Genomic DNA, 15,412 nt, shown 5'->3' on the forward strand with positions numbered 1-15,412 from the left:
GTATCCTCAACATAAGTGGCTTTGACTTGAAAAATGTGTTTGCATAACATGAGCTTTAGATAATGTCATAAATGGCTTTAAATGCTGCAAGGTGCATTACAAATATGCACAGTCATCGCTTTTCCCCGCACCTTGATGCAAACATTTTAGAATTAATCTAGTTTTCACTGGTCAAGCAATTCCATTTTGATATTTAAATGTGGTGTGTGTGTGTGTGTGTGTGTGTGTGTGTGTGTGTGTGTGTGTGTGTGTGTGTGTGTGTGTGTGTGTGTGTGTGTGTGTGTGTGTGTGTGTGTGTGTGTGTGTGTGTGTGTATGTGTGTGTGTGTGTATGCGTGCACGCTCTTTCGAGGCTAATCTAATCAGTCTTAAATCAGATAATAAGCCAAGGACACAGAGAAGATGACTCAGCTAATGTGAGCACGAGCTAATATTAGCATCTCACCCCTGTTGGAGACTTGCGCTGCATCCAGTGTTTGGTCTTCCCATTACAAAAGTGCAGGCTTTGGACGGTAAGCCGCACAGTTTAGCTCACTACGGTGAATTCCATTAGCACATTAGCGAAGGTGCCATGACCTCATGCTAATGTCGGAGAGCATTTAATACCTCAGTCGTTTTTTAAAACACCATAAGGCAATTTTGAAGGTAGCCATTAAACCAGTGATACCTAATTTACGACCCATGGGCCAAATTTGGTCGGAGGGTGGCATATTTTTGTTGTGCTTTTAATGTGAATGAGGTGCTACATTACAAATACAAATGTCCAAACAGAATAATAGAGCTATGATTCGAAAAAGTTTAATTAGAAAATTAGGAATTTCCCCCAAAAAAGTGTTTATCTTAAAAAATATTATACATGTTTGTTTATTAAATGGCCTGTGGCTTCCTGCCATTTTGCAAAAGTGGCCCCGGGTCATATCATTTCAGTATTTCTGCCTTAAACTGTTTAAAATAATTAAAATAATTATAAAAAAAGGTAATCCAAATGAATGTATGTATAGGTGACTGTAAGACTTGTTCGACACACTTTGAAACTCTTATTATCATGTCAAAACATTCTGAGGTTATGTTTTAATTGAAGAATATGCAAACACTGGCGCACCTATGTAAACACAGGTGCAGAGAACCATGCCAGAGAGCCGAACAGATACACCCATGAACATGAATACCCAGTAAATACAAGTGTGTGTAGTGTGTACGCATGAACTTAGACTGACTGTTGATTAAAAGCCAGAGCATGGAGTTGACTCGGGTAGGCGGTTGTGCGACACCACAAATCTGGGAGACTTCCTGTAAGACATAAATCTGTTGTGTTCTCTCTCTCTCTCTCTCTCTCTCTCTCTCTCTCTGTACGTCTATCTGTGTGTGACTCTCTCTCTCGCACAGGCACAACAAAGACAGTCTTGTCTGGGTGTCTCCCTCCCTTAGCTTCCCAGCATTCATTAGAAGCACAAGGAGCTGTGGTCAGGTTCAAAGAAAATCTACATTCTTTCTCTTTCAGTCACTCATTCATTCCCTCTATCTTTGGGCTTTGAGCTGGTGTTTTCTCATGTTCCCCCTCCCTCTCTCTCTCTCTCTCCCCCTCTCCTCTCTAAACACTGTCTCTTCCACATGGCCCGGATAATGAGTGGTGAAGCTAAACGAGAGGAAACACAGCTCACTATTAGGATGGGAACGCTGACTGAAGGTTTTAAATAAACGGAGAGAACTTGAGGCCAAATTGTATTTCCAAGGACATAAACTAATGGAACAGGCAGACCTTCCCTGAAAAAATATACACTCCGTTTAAACTACCATAATAATTGTAAAAATATACATGTGCATGTGGATCTAACTAGCAGAAGGCAAACAGAAATGTGTATAAAGGCATTTATCCTCTCATATGTGGAAAACACCGTTAACATGAATCCCGTGTATTCCTTTGGTGTGGAAAGCCTATTATCTGGCATTCAAAAGTAGAACAGTAAAGTCATGAAAAAAAACATAAATGCTTGATTATGTCATTGAGAATTAATTAGGCAAATGTGTTTTCTTAAGTGTCTCTGAGATGCTCTCAGGCAGAGAAATCCACACCCACACATAAACACACACTCTATGAGGTTAATTGGGTTATCTAGGCTGATTAGCATAACTAATTAGGCTGCTTGTTAACGGATACAAATTATGTATTCAATTAGCGCTCAGTGTGTATGGATGAAGCTGTGCCTGTGTATAGATCATCATTGGCACACGTTCAAAATGAAAGTGAAGCGAGGCTAAGTAGGCATGAAGAGAGACCTGTGGGTGTGTGTGTGTGTGTGTGTGTGTGTGCGCGCGCGCGCTTCATTTATTTATTCTACCCACAGATGCTCACCATCAGGTGCCAGACACCCCACCCTTTCACACGCAACACGCCATACTGTAGCTCTTAAACCCCTTAATCATCATCATTAGCACGTGTTTAGCATAATTAGCATTGTTAAACAGAGCCAGCCTGTGCCAGTCACAGCGACAGACATATGTCACCCTCCTGGCACCTTTCCAGGCTGCTGAAGAGCCCCTTGTCCCGATCAGGAGGGTTTATACAACATTTGCATGCCCTCACTGATTGCCGATGGACACCGTAGCAGCCGATGTTCGCAGGGCATTCTGACGCAACGTGTGCAGAGATGTCCAAAGGGTTGATTTCTTCGTCTGATGGCAAACAGCTTGTAACAGTTATACGAGTTAATGGAACAATGCTGTGCTCATTCCACCAATTTATTCATTCACAAATGCAGATGCCGCCTTTTGTTTGTGATGCTTAACATGCACTTCGAGCCGACAGTAAACACGAAAGGAGCAAATCAACAACACTCCTCTAGTCTTCGGCTCGCGAGTGAAAACTCACAAACACACTCCAACACTCACAAATAACCAGAGAGGGAAAATGAAAGAGAGGCAGCGCTACATTTACTGAAATTAAACATTTTCTCATCAGCCTGAGGGCGCAGCAGACCCACTAATGTATTATTCATCCCCACTTCACAAAGGAACATTAATCAATTATGAAGATATGAGGATCTTAAAGTATAGAGGAGAGACGAAGAGCGGCCCGTTCATATTAATATGCGGCCGCAATCGTGCACCCCCACCCCTCAAATCAATATTTTGCAGATTAATTTGGAGCGGTTGTGGCGAGATGGCAGGATGGAAGGAAGGAGGGGGGGGGAGGGGAGGAGAGTGTCTGAGGTCTGAATTAAGGTGAAGTGTTTTGCTGTTTTTCTTTTTTGGTACAAGTCTGCGTAAGTGCGTGTACATGCGCGCGTGTAAATATGCTGTCTTGTGTCGAGCTGCAAGTAAACAAACTGCTCAATTAGGAAAACTGTATCGTAAAACTGTAAGACTTAAGTCTAAGTCAGAGCCTCGAGAATAAAAAGTAAAAAATGAAAATATTCTGAGTTCAAACGAGGAGAAACTTTTCTAAACATTAACTCAATTAAAATTGCAATGGAATGATTCTAGTCATCTTTTAATCGTGGATGAAGGGGGGATATTTTGAGTTCACGCGGGAAAGAGAATCATTTCATACACAAACGAAGGAAGCAAGTAAATAATATCACATGCAGCCAAGTGTACTTATTGTGGAGTTTGGTTAAAACAATAGATCATATGTCAACTCACCTCAGATTTCAGGACATCTGCCTTTTTGGCCAACTGTCCAACAGCCTGAGCATGGGTCGTCCTTTCTTCATCCACCTTCCTCACCCACTCCTCCTCTCTCCTCTGCCGCTCCTGCCTCCCCCTCTCCTCTGCTTCTTCATGCTCCTTTTCATATTTCAGCTTCTGCTCGTTTTCTCTTTGCCTCCATTCCTCCTCTTTCCTCCTAAGTTCCTCCTGAAGCTCCCTCGCTCTTTCATTCAGCTTGGAGAGCGAGTCAGAAAAAAGGTGAAGGCAGTCACATGTTGTATTATGTAAAAACAAATGAGGTGCAAGTCACTTCATCTCAAATGAAGACGTCAAGAGGCCCATTGCTAGGCAACATCCCTTTAAACAGCTCAAAGTATTTGTATTGTATGCTGCTTCAGATTGCTAATACAACACATGTTAGATTTACAAATTAGCTTATTTGCAGTTCATGATTGTTATAAAATATAATAAAATACACTCAAAGGGTACATTTTACTCCTTAATTTGTGCTTTTACTTTAGACACAAACTTGTACACAATTACGATATGAACTGCAGTACTTAATACAATTATAATGCAGTATTTTCTTTCATTAATTTCACAAGTGTTATTAATTGCTTTGTTTTTCGGGTCAAGATTATTCATATACTGTATATATAATGAATATAATTTAATAAAATATCAGTCAGGGTACATTTTGTTCCCCAATAGGTCCTTTTAACTTTTGTTGTCGTTATAAATTAATTTAGCTTAAGTGATCTAACTTGAGAGCAGTGAGAGGCTGGCGCATCTGATTACAATTCAGAGTTCAAAGACAACACTTCCAATGCAGTATTTGAACATTGTTGTACAATGTAAAAGTGAAAGATCTGAATCATTGTTCCACACTGTGCCCACCTGAGTGCGCGTGTCGTCGCCCTCTCGTCGTCGCAGCAGCTCAGAGGCCGCCTGCAGTTTGGTGATGCAGCCTCTCTCTGTGATCTCCTTCATGTTGTCTTTGTGGATCCTCTGCAGACATGAGAGCTCGCTCTGCAGGAGCTCTAGCCTCTCACGGCTCTCCAGTGTCTGGGCTGCAGTCTGGGCCCGGAGGAAGTTCACCAGAGGAAGACACTTACTTACAGTAAATGTGTCTCACTATCTATCTATATTCAGTAATCATTTATTCAACTCTTTTATTAAACAACTTTTAGTAGTTATTGTAGATTGTCATAAACCATGACATAAATGTTTATAGCTAGTCCGGCTAAAGTAAAAGAGCATTTTTTACTTGAATTCTACAGATGTTTTGTTATTTACGAGACAGGTCAGGGTCAGACTGTAAAGAGGAGCCACCGGGTCACAGAGAGGATGATGGCATGGGTTATGTGAAGGAAACACTTTGACCATGCTAGTCATTCCCATATCATTAACGATGAAAACCTTCTACACTGACAAATGCAAAGGGATAACATTGTATACATGCCTTTATTTCCATTGCTGCGGGTATCATTTGTTTTAAGCGGGTATCATTTGTTTTAATTGGGCCTCATAGATGTCAGATTCTGGGAATGTTTTGCGTTATACACAAACTGGCTTACTGCTAACGAACAGAGATGAGATTCTGTGGCAATCATCTTTATTAAGTGTGTGTGTACACGAGTCTGTGCCAACAGATCTATCCGTGCATCTGCATTGCAGATGTACCAGTTAAACAGAAACACAGGCGGAATGAAAAGATATATCAACATTTGTTGAAAATATAATTAACAGAACAAGCTCCAGTTACTCCGCTTGTTTCTGTTAGGCTGTGTAATCACACACACCACTAATTAGCTGCAGTGCAAATGAGACAACTCACAAGCAGTCGCCAGCCAACACACACATAAACAACCAACAAGCCGGGTTTACCACAAGCACAAATGCATGCGTGTGTGCATTTCTGCAAGCCTGTGTGTATTTACGCGCGTCTTAACTGTAAGCCACAGAAGACAGTAAAACAGCGGTGGGTATAATTTAGTGACACCCTGTAAGGAGGTGTGGGAAGGCCGTAAAAAAACTCTCCCTTTTAATCCCGGCCGGCGACGCCATGTTTGTTACCCCCGGCTCTGAGATATGCCGGTAATTCATCACACACGCCTCGGCTTCCTGTTAAACCTGGCTGCACATGGAGCGCTTCCAGCACAGCTGCCAAAGCAATATCGTAAAAAGAAAAGAAAATATCCACTCCTCAGACAGCCTTCTAAACAATAACAAGCACTCTGCAGTGAAATCACCTTAACAAGTCATTTAATTGTGTGGGCAGTCTTAAAACTGCTATGAAAAGAATAGGCTAAAATGATAGGAATTAGTTTCTTTGTTCATGTCTGTCTTATGTACGGAAAAACACTTGATTGAACCAAATAGCATGTAGTTGTATGCAATGAACTGTATTCAATTTCATTTGAGAAATAGGAAATGTTAAGAAAGCTAAATGATCTTAATAATAAGGCAGATGTCAAAAGATTGGGCAATATCTTGATGACATTTTGTGCGGTGAGTGATCCTGTAGTTTGAAATATCTTTGGTTGATTACCTTTTGCTTCGGTTGCGAATTCTCTCCGAGCGTCCTCTCCAGATCCCAGATGACCATGTCCTTTTTCAAGTCTTCTAACTCCGATGTGATCTGAACCAAGGAGACAGAGCTGGAGCAGAACAACAGAGAGAAAGAAAAGAGACGAAGATAAATGACAAATAATAACAGGACAAAACGGGGAATTCAAAACAGGTTATACTGGTGGGTCACTTCCTGTAATTATATGCAATGTAAGCTGCCAGTATATTCCCTGGTACCATTTCCAGTATGTGTATTGAATATGTTCTCAATACAGTCATTATTTTCAAGGCCGCTCTTGATACTGGTTTACTGCATTTCAAATGAGACAAAACTAAGTCAACCTTGACAGTTACTGTAATTAAGATGCTTTATTAATTCATGTAATGCTCTCTGACCTAAAGTAATATATAAATAAGCAATCCGCTATATGAACAGCATGCCGTGTGTACAAAATGTAATATGTGCTTTATGAGACAAATCTAATTCAAGAGAAGCGAGATGCTGAGCCTGGTGAAATTTGTGCTAGGTGACAGCAACTGGAGCTGGTGTGTGTGTGTGTGTGTGTGTGTGTGTGTGTGTGTGTGTGTGTGTGTGTGTGTGTGTGTGTGTGTGTGTGTGTGTGTGTGTGTGTGTGTGTGTGTGTGTGTGTGTGTGTGTGTGTGTGTGTGTGTGTGTGTGTGTGTGTGTGTGTGTGTCACTGATGCCAAGTGCTCCTGTACTTTGTGTTATTGTGCTTCTTTTGTGATCCTGTTACTGTGCATTTACAAACAACTGTGGTGAAAAGAGAGAATGTAACAGGGAAGGAAGAGAAAGAAGGTAGAAAGACAGAAAGATGTGGAGACTGAGAAACACACACACACACACACACACACACACACACACAGAGAGCTGTCACAGTGCCATAGGGCATACTAAACCTGTGTGTGTGTGTGTGTGTGTGTGTGTGTGTGTGTGTGTGTGTGTGTGTGTGTGTGTGTGTGTGTGTGTGTGTGTGTGTGTGTGTGTGTGTGTGTGTGTGTGTGTGTGTGTGTGTGTGTGTGTGTGTGTGTTCTTTTTTTCTTTCTCCTTCCATCTTGGGTGTGTGACAGCTGTCACTGGTGACTCAGAAAGGTGTCTGGGCAGAGTTAACATATTTCCACTGCCGACACACACACACACACACACACACACACACACACACACACACACACACACACACACACACACACACACACACACACACACACACACACACACACACACACACACACACACACACACACACACACACACACACACACACACACACACACACACACGCGCCTCCTGAGATGAGTTATTCTGATGAAACTTTGCGCAGATTAAACATTTTAAACTCACATTTGATCAAGCGTGTCTACACGTTCGCAGCACGCAGGGAAGGAAAGGCAAGATTTGACAAAAGTGACATGTGAGTGGATCGAGAGCGCTGAGAGTTAAATCTTTCACTTCAGGGAAAAAAAACACTTTTCAGTCAAATGGAGTAAAAGCCACAGAGGAGAGTGTGAACAAACTGACTTTAGATTACAGTCTGTTTCTGTGTCTAGAAGGGAATGGAGTGTGTGCTGCCGCGCTATCTATTCCCTTTTTTTCTTATTCCACTCTAACTACAGCGTTCCTTTGTTATGAATTATCACTTTGCCGAGCATTTCACTGAGAAAATCTGTTTAAAAAAAGAATGTTAAAAACTGAGTGTACTCCTAAGCATGCAGAGAAGCCTCTATTATGTATATAAATGTGTGGACAAAGACAATCTTTCCCCAAAGATATGCACAAATAGCAATCCTTAACTTTTACATAGGATACAACCTTCTACATTAAAACATGATTATTTTAGGGAAAGCTTGGTCTACTCATTAGCATTTGCAAAACTTATTTTCCTGTCAGTTCTTTGAAGAAATACTTAAAACAAGCCCACATTTATTAGAGATTATTAAATGAGGAATGGTTTGAAATGGGAACTAGTTGTAAATGGAAAGAGGGTTTTTGAATGAAAAGTAACTGCAGCCAATTTCATCCTTATTTTCACCTTCACAGTGGGATGGTTAGAGTGCCGTGTGTACGACGGAAAACACTCACTAGCTGAGATAAGGAACATCACTTTGGCTTGGCCAAGTATTCTTATTAAACACACATATGCACACACACCCAGCTTTGTAGTCAACAAAGATTGAAAAATCGAAGAGAATAAGCACAGTTTGTATTACTCAATGGCGTGTAAGGTTCTATTTTCTGCACCGTTAACACGACGGGTCGAGGCTGCATTTTATAGTTTGTTCACTAGTTTTCGGGAAATTAATACAAAAACAATGTGACCGGCAACAAGTCACAATGCAAATGTTTCATGTGATTTAATGTGTGAATATGCGTGCATGTGCGGGGGCATATCAGGTCATGATTATGCATGTAACAAATGAGGTTATATGATTTACCATATTGTTGTATACAATAAAGCAGTTGTGCTAAACAAATGACACAATGTCAAGCCAACAGATGAACAGGGAATTCCTGTAATTTAGAGCCCTAAGTGTTGTTATGATTACTGTGCGGACAGAGAGCAGGGTGTGTGTCTGTATGTGTGTGTGTCACCGTGAGTGTGTGTGATATTAAAGTCGACTCTCGATATCTCAAGCTGTCACTCAGGCCTATTAGGCAAGGCTAACAAAATTAGTCATGAATATGCAGTAATAACATGCAAATTGCCACCCCTTCCCCCTGCCGTGTGTGTGTGTGTGTGTGTGTGTGTGTGTGTGTGTGTGTGTGTGTGTGTGTGTGTGTGTGTGTGTGTGTGTGTGTGTGTGTGCACGTGTGTGTGTTTGTGCCTGTATGTGTTTGCCCTCAGGGCTATAGACATTGGCTGTGTAAACCCAATTCTTTCTACATCATTACAGCAACAAGACATAATTCATAAGAATAATATAAACATGCATGTAGCCTGGCATACTTGCACAACAAGCGCACACACACACACATACACACACACACACATGCATGCACACCACACAGGACACAGGTGGGTCCCCTCCGCTGCCCTCTTCATATGCCACGGCTAATTTACTGCAGGCTGCTGTTTAACACTTTTACGTAGAGAAAAGCGCTTTTAGATTCCCAGTTTAATGCTTAAACACACACACTCATTTGTGCGTGTGCGTACACAAACATGTAGATCGTCTGTTGCCTCCGTGTCCCCAGGGTGATGTTTGACACAGCCTGGGTGCTGCCACAGCAATTAACCCCCCTGTTAATGAGAAGAGCTCTGTCAAGCAGCCAGATGGCACCGCCTGGCACGCTGCCATGTACACACACGTGCATGGGCACACACACACCATCCTGTCTCCCCCTGCTGTACACCTAACTGTTGCTGGTTGACAGTGCCCTGCACCCCTCCCTCTTCGTCCCTTCTCTCCTGCATTGTCTTCCACAGCACTCCCCCCCCCTCCATCTCTGGCAGCTGCTTATCCATGCAGCACTGCAGATGTCACAACTCACCAGCTGAGAAAACAGCAGGGGAGGAGAGGAGTTGCATCTTCACATTTGACAGGGAAGCAACAAAGTGCATGACGATTTATAGATTTATACATGATTGATTGATTGAATGATTGATTGATTGATTGAGGCATTAGTTGTGTGAGTTTTTTTATTACAGATTGTAGAAATATAGGAGTTGCATTTAACTTTCTGTTCATTTTTATTCTATGTATATAGTTGCTTATTCCTGCATTTAACTCGCACCATTGTTCGACTTGCACTTTTTATGTCTTAAGTATAATGTGTGTTGCACTGTTGGAGGAGTCTTAATATTGGTTTGCCTAACTATTGTGCATATGACAAAAACAATCTTTGAATTGTTTCTAGAATCAGCTGTATTATTATGAATTGTATATATAAATCCATTTTGTGATTTGTGAGAGTGTGATTGGTATGTATACTGTATATTTCCTGCTGGGTGTGTGTTAATGAGCGTGGCACTTGGCCGGGGCACGGCCCGCTGTGTCTGCCTGTCTGCATGTCCACACAGCAGCCCACCAGGCTGGCGTATTGATCAGTTAGCTTGGCCTAATAGGAGAAGAGGAGCCTGACCTGGGAAAGTCAATATGGAGAAAAAGAGACATATCCTCCTCCCGTCCTGAGAGAGAAGTGGGAGAGAGGGAGAGAAAGAGAGTGGAGAAATAGAGTCAGAGATAAAGAGTAATGTGCATCTACTGGAGACCTTGAACAATACAAAAATAAATGGGGAGAGAAGAATGGGAGACTGTCGGATAAACAGCTGGACAATAGAAAAACAAGCAGGAAAATAATAATGTAGCAATAATGAAGCTCCAGTCACTTCAGAACAAAGAAAAGTTTTCAATTGAATTAGAACAGTTACACTGAGGGATAATGCCGGAGTGGAAATAAAGTAAGTTCCTACTGTTCCCAAATGAGAATCAGGATATTCTGTCAAAGCTTTTTCTTTTTACCTAACTAACTTTCAGCATTTGACTGCTTTTGGCAAAGGAAAACAGCACTAACTCAAGTGTGAAAAACTCTGCAGGAAATCATTAAACAATGGGAAGGAAGTGGGAAAATAAAATACTGACACCCACTCACACATCAATAGATCAATCTGTGTGTGAGAGTGTGTTCTGCACAGCTTTAATATATAAATAAATGTGTAGATAAACAAAAAACCAGAGGAAAAAGAAAAGTAGATAAAAGACTTAGGTTTCACCGCATGCACGCACACACGCAGCATGCACACACACACACACACACACACACACACACACACACACACACACACACACACACACACACACACACACACACACACACACACACACACACACACACACACACACACACACACACACACACACACACACACACACACACACACACACACACACACACACACACACACACACACACACACACACACACACACACACACACACACACACACACACACACACACACACACACCTGGCTGAGTGATGCTACCCTGGAGGGTGGCTTCAATCTGATGTGTTTAATGTTGACGCTGGTGGCAAGAAACACACACACTCACCCACTGTTTCAACCTGCCTGTCATGAGTCCTGATTTACTCATTTCATTTTTTTTATTATTATAATATGTGCAGCCATTTAAAACGCTCAAGGTGTGATGCACATCCCCGCGCCTCTGACAGCCGGCACGCTGACGGAGGATCCATCACGCCCTTCGGTGACTCTCGCAGGAACGTCAAAGAAACCGCAGCCGCAAACTCAATTGTGCCAAATTGTGCCAGACCACCAATTCCTGCTCAAGTTTAATTGGCAGCACTGCAAGCTGTCAAACTACTGACTGGTAACGTCTAACCGTATTCGCCTGTGTTCCTATTTTTCATATTACAGCTTCTGAATAAAACAATATTGAATGGAATTTTATGTTTGCAAGGCATTTGATTTATTTCATGTAATCACACTAAACCGTACAATGCAACTTCTAGAATGTAGTCTAGGACAGAAATGTATTATCCATGTTGTCACTTACTGATGCACAGTAACAAAGTATATTTACTCAAATACTTTGGTGAGGTACTTCATCAAAGTATTTCCATTTACTCTACATCTCAGAGGCAAATATTGTTTTTACCCCACTACATTTACCGTATTCAGGTTTATAATACAATATATTATCAATGCTGTCGGTGCAAGACATCAATGGAAAATGTATGTTAAAAAGTAGTGTAAATGTGTATGGTTGCAAAATAAGGTAAATTGAATTCAATGTTTTTTCTGCAGGATACTTTTAATGACAAAATCAGAGTTTGCTCGGCTGCTAAAGGAAGTTACTTTCCAGCCAAAGCTCAACATATATCAAGTTGACTCAGTTGGTGAGTCCAGGGGCCTATACTGCGAACCTGGTTCAACCTAACCTGGATATGTTTGAGTTAGCCGGTTGGCCTAATCCAAAACATACGCGCTCTCGCTAAACTGTCCTACGACGCTGGTTATCAAGTGGATCGCTCAAGCCAGCCGTGTCCTATCTAGTTAGGTGCGCGTTCACATGAAAGGGGTGGTATCTGGAGCATTCGACCAATCACAAACATGGAGAAGCGCACTGACAGCGCAGCGTCATACTTCCTGAATGAAAAGTGAACTTTAATACTAGTCAAAAATGAAGAAGTTAAACTTTAAACATCCATGACTTAAACACTTTATCCAGGATAAAAGCCACATAGCTGCACCTGCAAGGTGAATACAGCTGGTAACAGAACAAGTGTTTGAATGCGTACATCAACAGGTTTATGATATCACTGCCCCGTCTAAAACACGATCTGACTTCAATTACATTTGTCTCGAGTGTTTCGTCAACTTATGTGTTGCTTAAAATAATACTTCTGCATACAGTATGTGACACTGTGAGTGTTGCACGGCCAGATACGGCTCAGCTGACTCAGATAAGGAGATATATGATACATTATGAAGTGATATGCCGCGGACTGTACTTAATGTACTCTGATCCGGTTACTTATGTTGTGGCCGATATTTAAGTAAGCTTTCTTAACGCTAATGTTATAATAGTCAGATTGCTCTGAAGATGGGAGGTGATATTCTATTAATGTTCACGTTCACACAGTCGGTGATTTTTGCCGGCCGTCTTTCCTGCGACGGCAGCTTTTCTGTATTTCCTTTCTCCTGTAATATGACTTGATCGCTTTAAACTCCGCACACTGAGCTCTGATTGGTCAGCAGGCGGTGCTTTCACTGAGTTGAGCTCTTAGCCTGCAACCTAACCTGGTCCCGACCAGGTTAGCTGCTTAGCATATATTACCATGGAGATCTAGCCTGCTAAAAAGAGAACCAGCTTCGTAGGACCGGAAAGCCGGAGTTTTCCCTGAATTTAGCCGGCTAAGCGAAAATCCTGCTTCGCAGTATACCCCCCAGGCGTCTAGCTAAGGATGTAAACATCTGGAATAGGCACATATGTATGAGGATGACCATTTAGATTCAGAAAATGCTTCTTTCATTGTCAAAATGTGCAAAACCTAGAATGAAAATCTGCCTTTCCAGAAAGTAGAAACAGAACAAGTCTTCGGGGGCCTTGGAGCTCTGCATGGTGGGAAATATCATATAGGGATTTGCATATTGCCAAGGGGGGACAGTGATGTTCCAGCGACTCCCCGAGGAGCTCAACCCCCCCGAGGAGAGGCAGAGTCCCCGAGGCCGACTCGGTTACCTCTATCTACACTGGGACCTGCATGTGTGTGTGGGCGATTCATAAAGTTATTCTTAAGAAGTTATAAGTCATTTTAGTCAAGGGTAAACTTTTACCTGGGGAAAAAAGCCTTGTTGATGAGGGGGAATCTGAGTGTGGCTGTAACTACACATACCTGTGTGGGATGTTAGCCGTAGGTCCAACAAGCTCATCCAGAAACAAAGTCCTCAGATCAGCCTCAGACACCTGGGGGAGATATGAAATTACATCCACATTATTGAGTCACATGGGGCATGTACAGCAATTATTATTCATTAGTCACAGACATGAGGAGATTAAGAAATGTTCAACTTGAAGCATCTTAAAACCATGGCAGCAAAAGACAAAACTATTAATTCAAGGGAAAAGTCTGCTTTCCTCTTTTTCAAAACGGAACACAAATCACACAAATCTAATTAATTTGACAAAATCAAATAAAGAGGAAAATAATCTAAAATAATGATGATTACTCTAATGACTTAATATAGCTGTCCTATCTGGGGGATGAAAGCATTTGACGCAATAGTGGCACAGGAAGTCACTCGCTCTGAAAGAAGGCCATTGAATTGAAGAGAAAGTTGAGTTCATAGATAAAAGAGTACATGAGCATACTTAAACACACGGAGACTACTGTTCATTTTGTGGTGCTGAATAACTCTGTGTTTCTTTGTGACTGAACGTTGGTTAGTGGAGGAGATGTGAAAAATATAGGTCGCAATTTTGGTTTTGTAAGGTCAATTCATACCGTTACTGTACTTAAGATAATGTTACAAAATGAATTAAGCCTTACAAGTCACCCAGCTTTTTGATTACTATCAGGACTATTATTGGAGAACAAATTAGGAGATGTGTGGAGGGAGTTAGTGGGAAGTACAGAGAGATAAAGAGTCAGACTTAGAGAAAGAGAGGGGGGGGCTTGAGAGAGGGACCCAGCAGTTCTGGTGAAATATCGGCCACTCTATTGCTGTGGTGACAGGGGTCACTCCGGGAAAAGGAAATCAATGCCGAGAGCAATGACTCACACACAGTCCTGTGTGTGTGTGTGCGTGTGTGTGTGTGTGTTTTAAATATACGCGTGTGTTTCAATTATGCATACGCTAGTGTTAAGTAATGGTATGTGTGCAAATTCGAGTTTATGTGACTGCAGAATATGGGGTAGTGGACCACTAACCGACACCCAACCACATGGAAAGTTGAAATGTATCTTATGTATGTTGTGTGAAGTTAAAATGTAATGCATGTTGCAAAAAGACAGACTACCTTTATATCTGCTGTGTGCATAACTTGCTATTTTTAGGCACATGTTATATGTTAAAGGTGGGGTAGGTAAGTTTGAGAAACCGGCTCGAGATCGCTACAATTTGAAAATACACAACCGGAGAAAATCTGCCACTTCCTCACAGAGCCCCTCCCCCAACACACGAACGCGCACATGACCAATGAGGGCACGAGATAAGTTTGTGCCCCGATGGAAGGCTGACAGGCAGGTAGGCCATCCAATCCGTTTAGCCGGGCCAGCTAAACGGATTGGATGTACTTTTTACAGTACTACGGCTTCCACAGATGACATTTTTTTATGGATTTTTTGTCAAAGCACTTCAGATATTCATTGCTATCGGGATGTTAAGAGCATTCCATGGAGTATAACAAAAAGTGTATCTCGAGCCGGTTTCTGAAACTTACCTACCCCACCTTTAAGCAAAGATAAAATATTTTAGATGACGCTAATTAATGCTTTCTGACAACACCAGCACTCTACTCTCCAATCCTTCACCTTGATTGGAGATGTTCTCCTCCAATCAGAAAACATTCATATTCCAATACAGCTGCAATGTGACAGCGAGAAGACCTGGCATAAGCAGAGGTCAGCGGCTAATTCAGGTAGGCTGTTTGGGTGTGCAAATATGTGTGTGTGTGTATATGCGTGCCTTATATACCCTTGGGTTAGCAGGA

The 15,412-nt window shown here is 41.8% G+C and overlaps 1 protein-coding gene across 1 annotated transcript in view; it reads right to left on the reverse strand.

Annotated features, from left to right (window-relative positions):
- Positions 1-15,412, reverse strand: part of LOC117466023 (trichohyalin-like) — a 45,610-nt gene that overhangs the window by 17,191 nt on the left and 13,007 nt on the right. Inside the window, exons 3-6 of the mRNA XM_034109152.2 lie at positions 13,596-13,666; positions 6,199-6,307; positions 4,545-4,724; positions 3,642-3,881 (exon numbers count right to left, since the gene is read on the reverse strand). Coding sequence (XP_033965043.1) covers positions 3,642-3,881; positions 4,545-4,724; positions 6,199-6,307; positions 13,596-13,666 — 600 coding nt within the window. The remainder of the gene's footprint in view (positions 1-3,641; positions 3,882-4,544; positions 4,725-6,198; positions 6,308-13,595; positions 13,667-15,412) is intronic.

Source organism: Pseudochaenichthys georgianus, chromosome 20 (assembly GCF_902827115.2).
Source record: "Pseudochaenichthys georgianus chromosome 20, fPseGeo1.2, whole genome shotgun sequence".
NCBI classification, from domain to species: Eukaryota; Metazoa; Chordata; class Actinopteri; order Perciformes; family Channichthyidae; genus Pseudochaenichthys; species Pseudochaenichthys georgianus.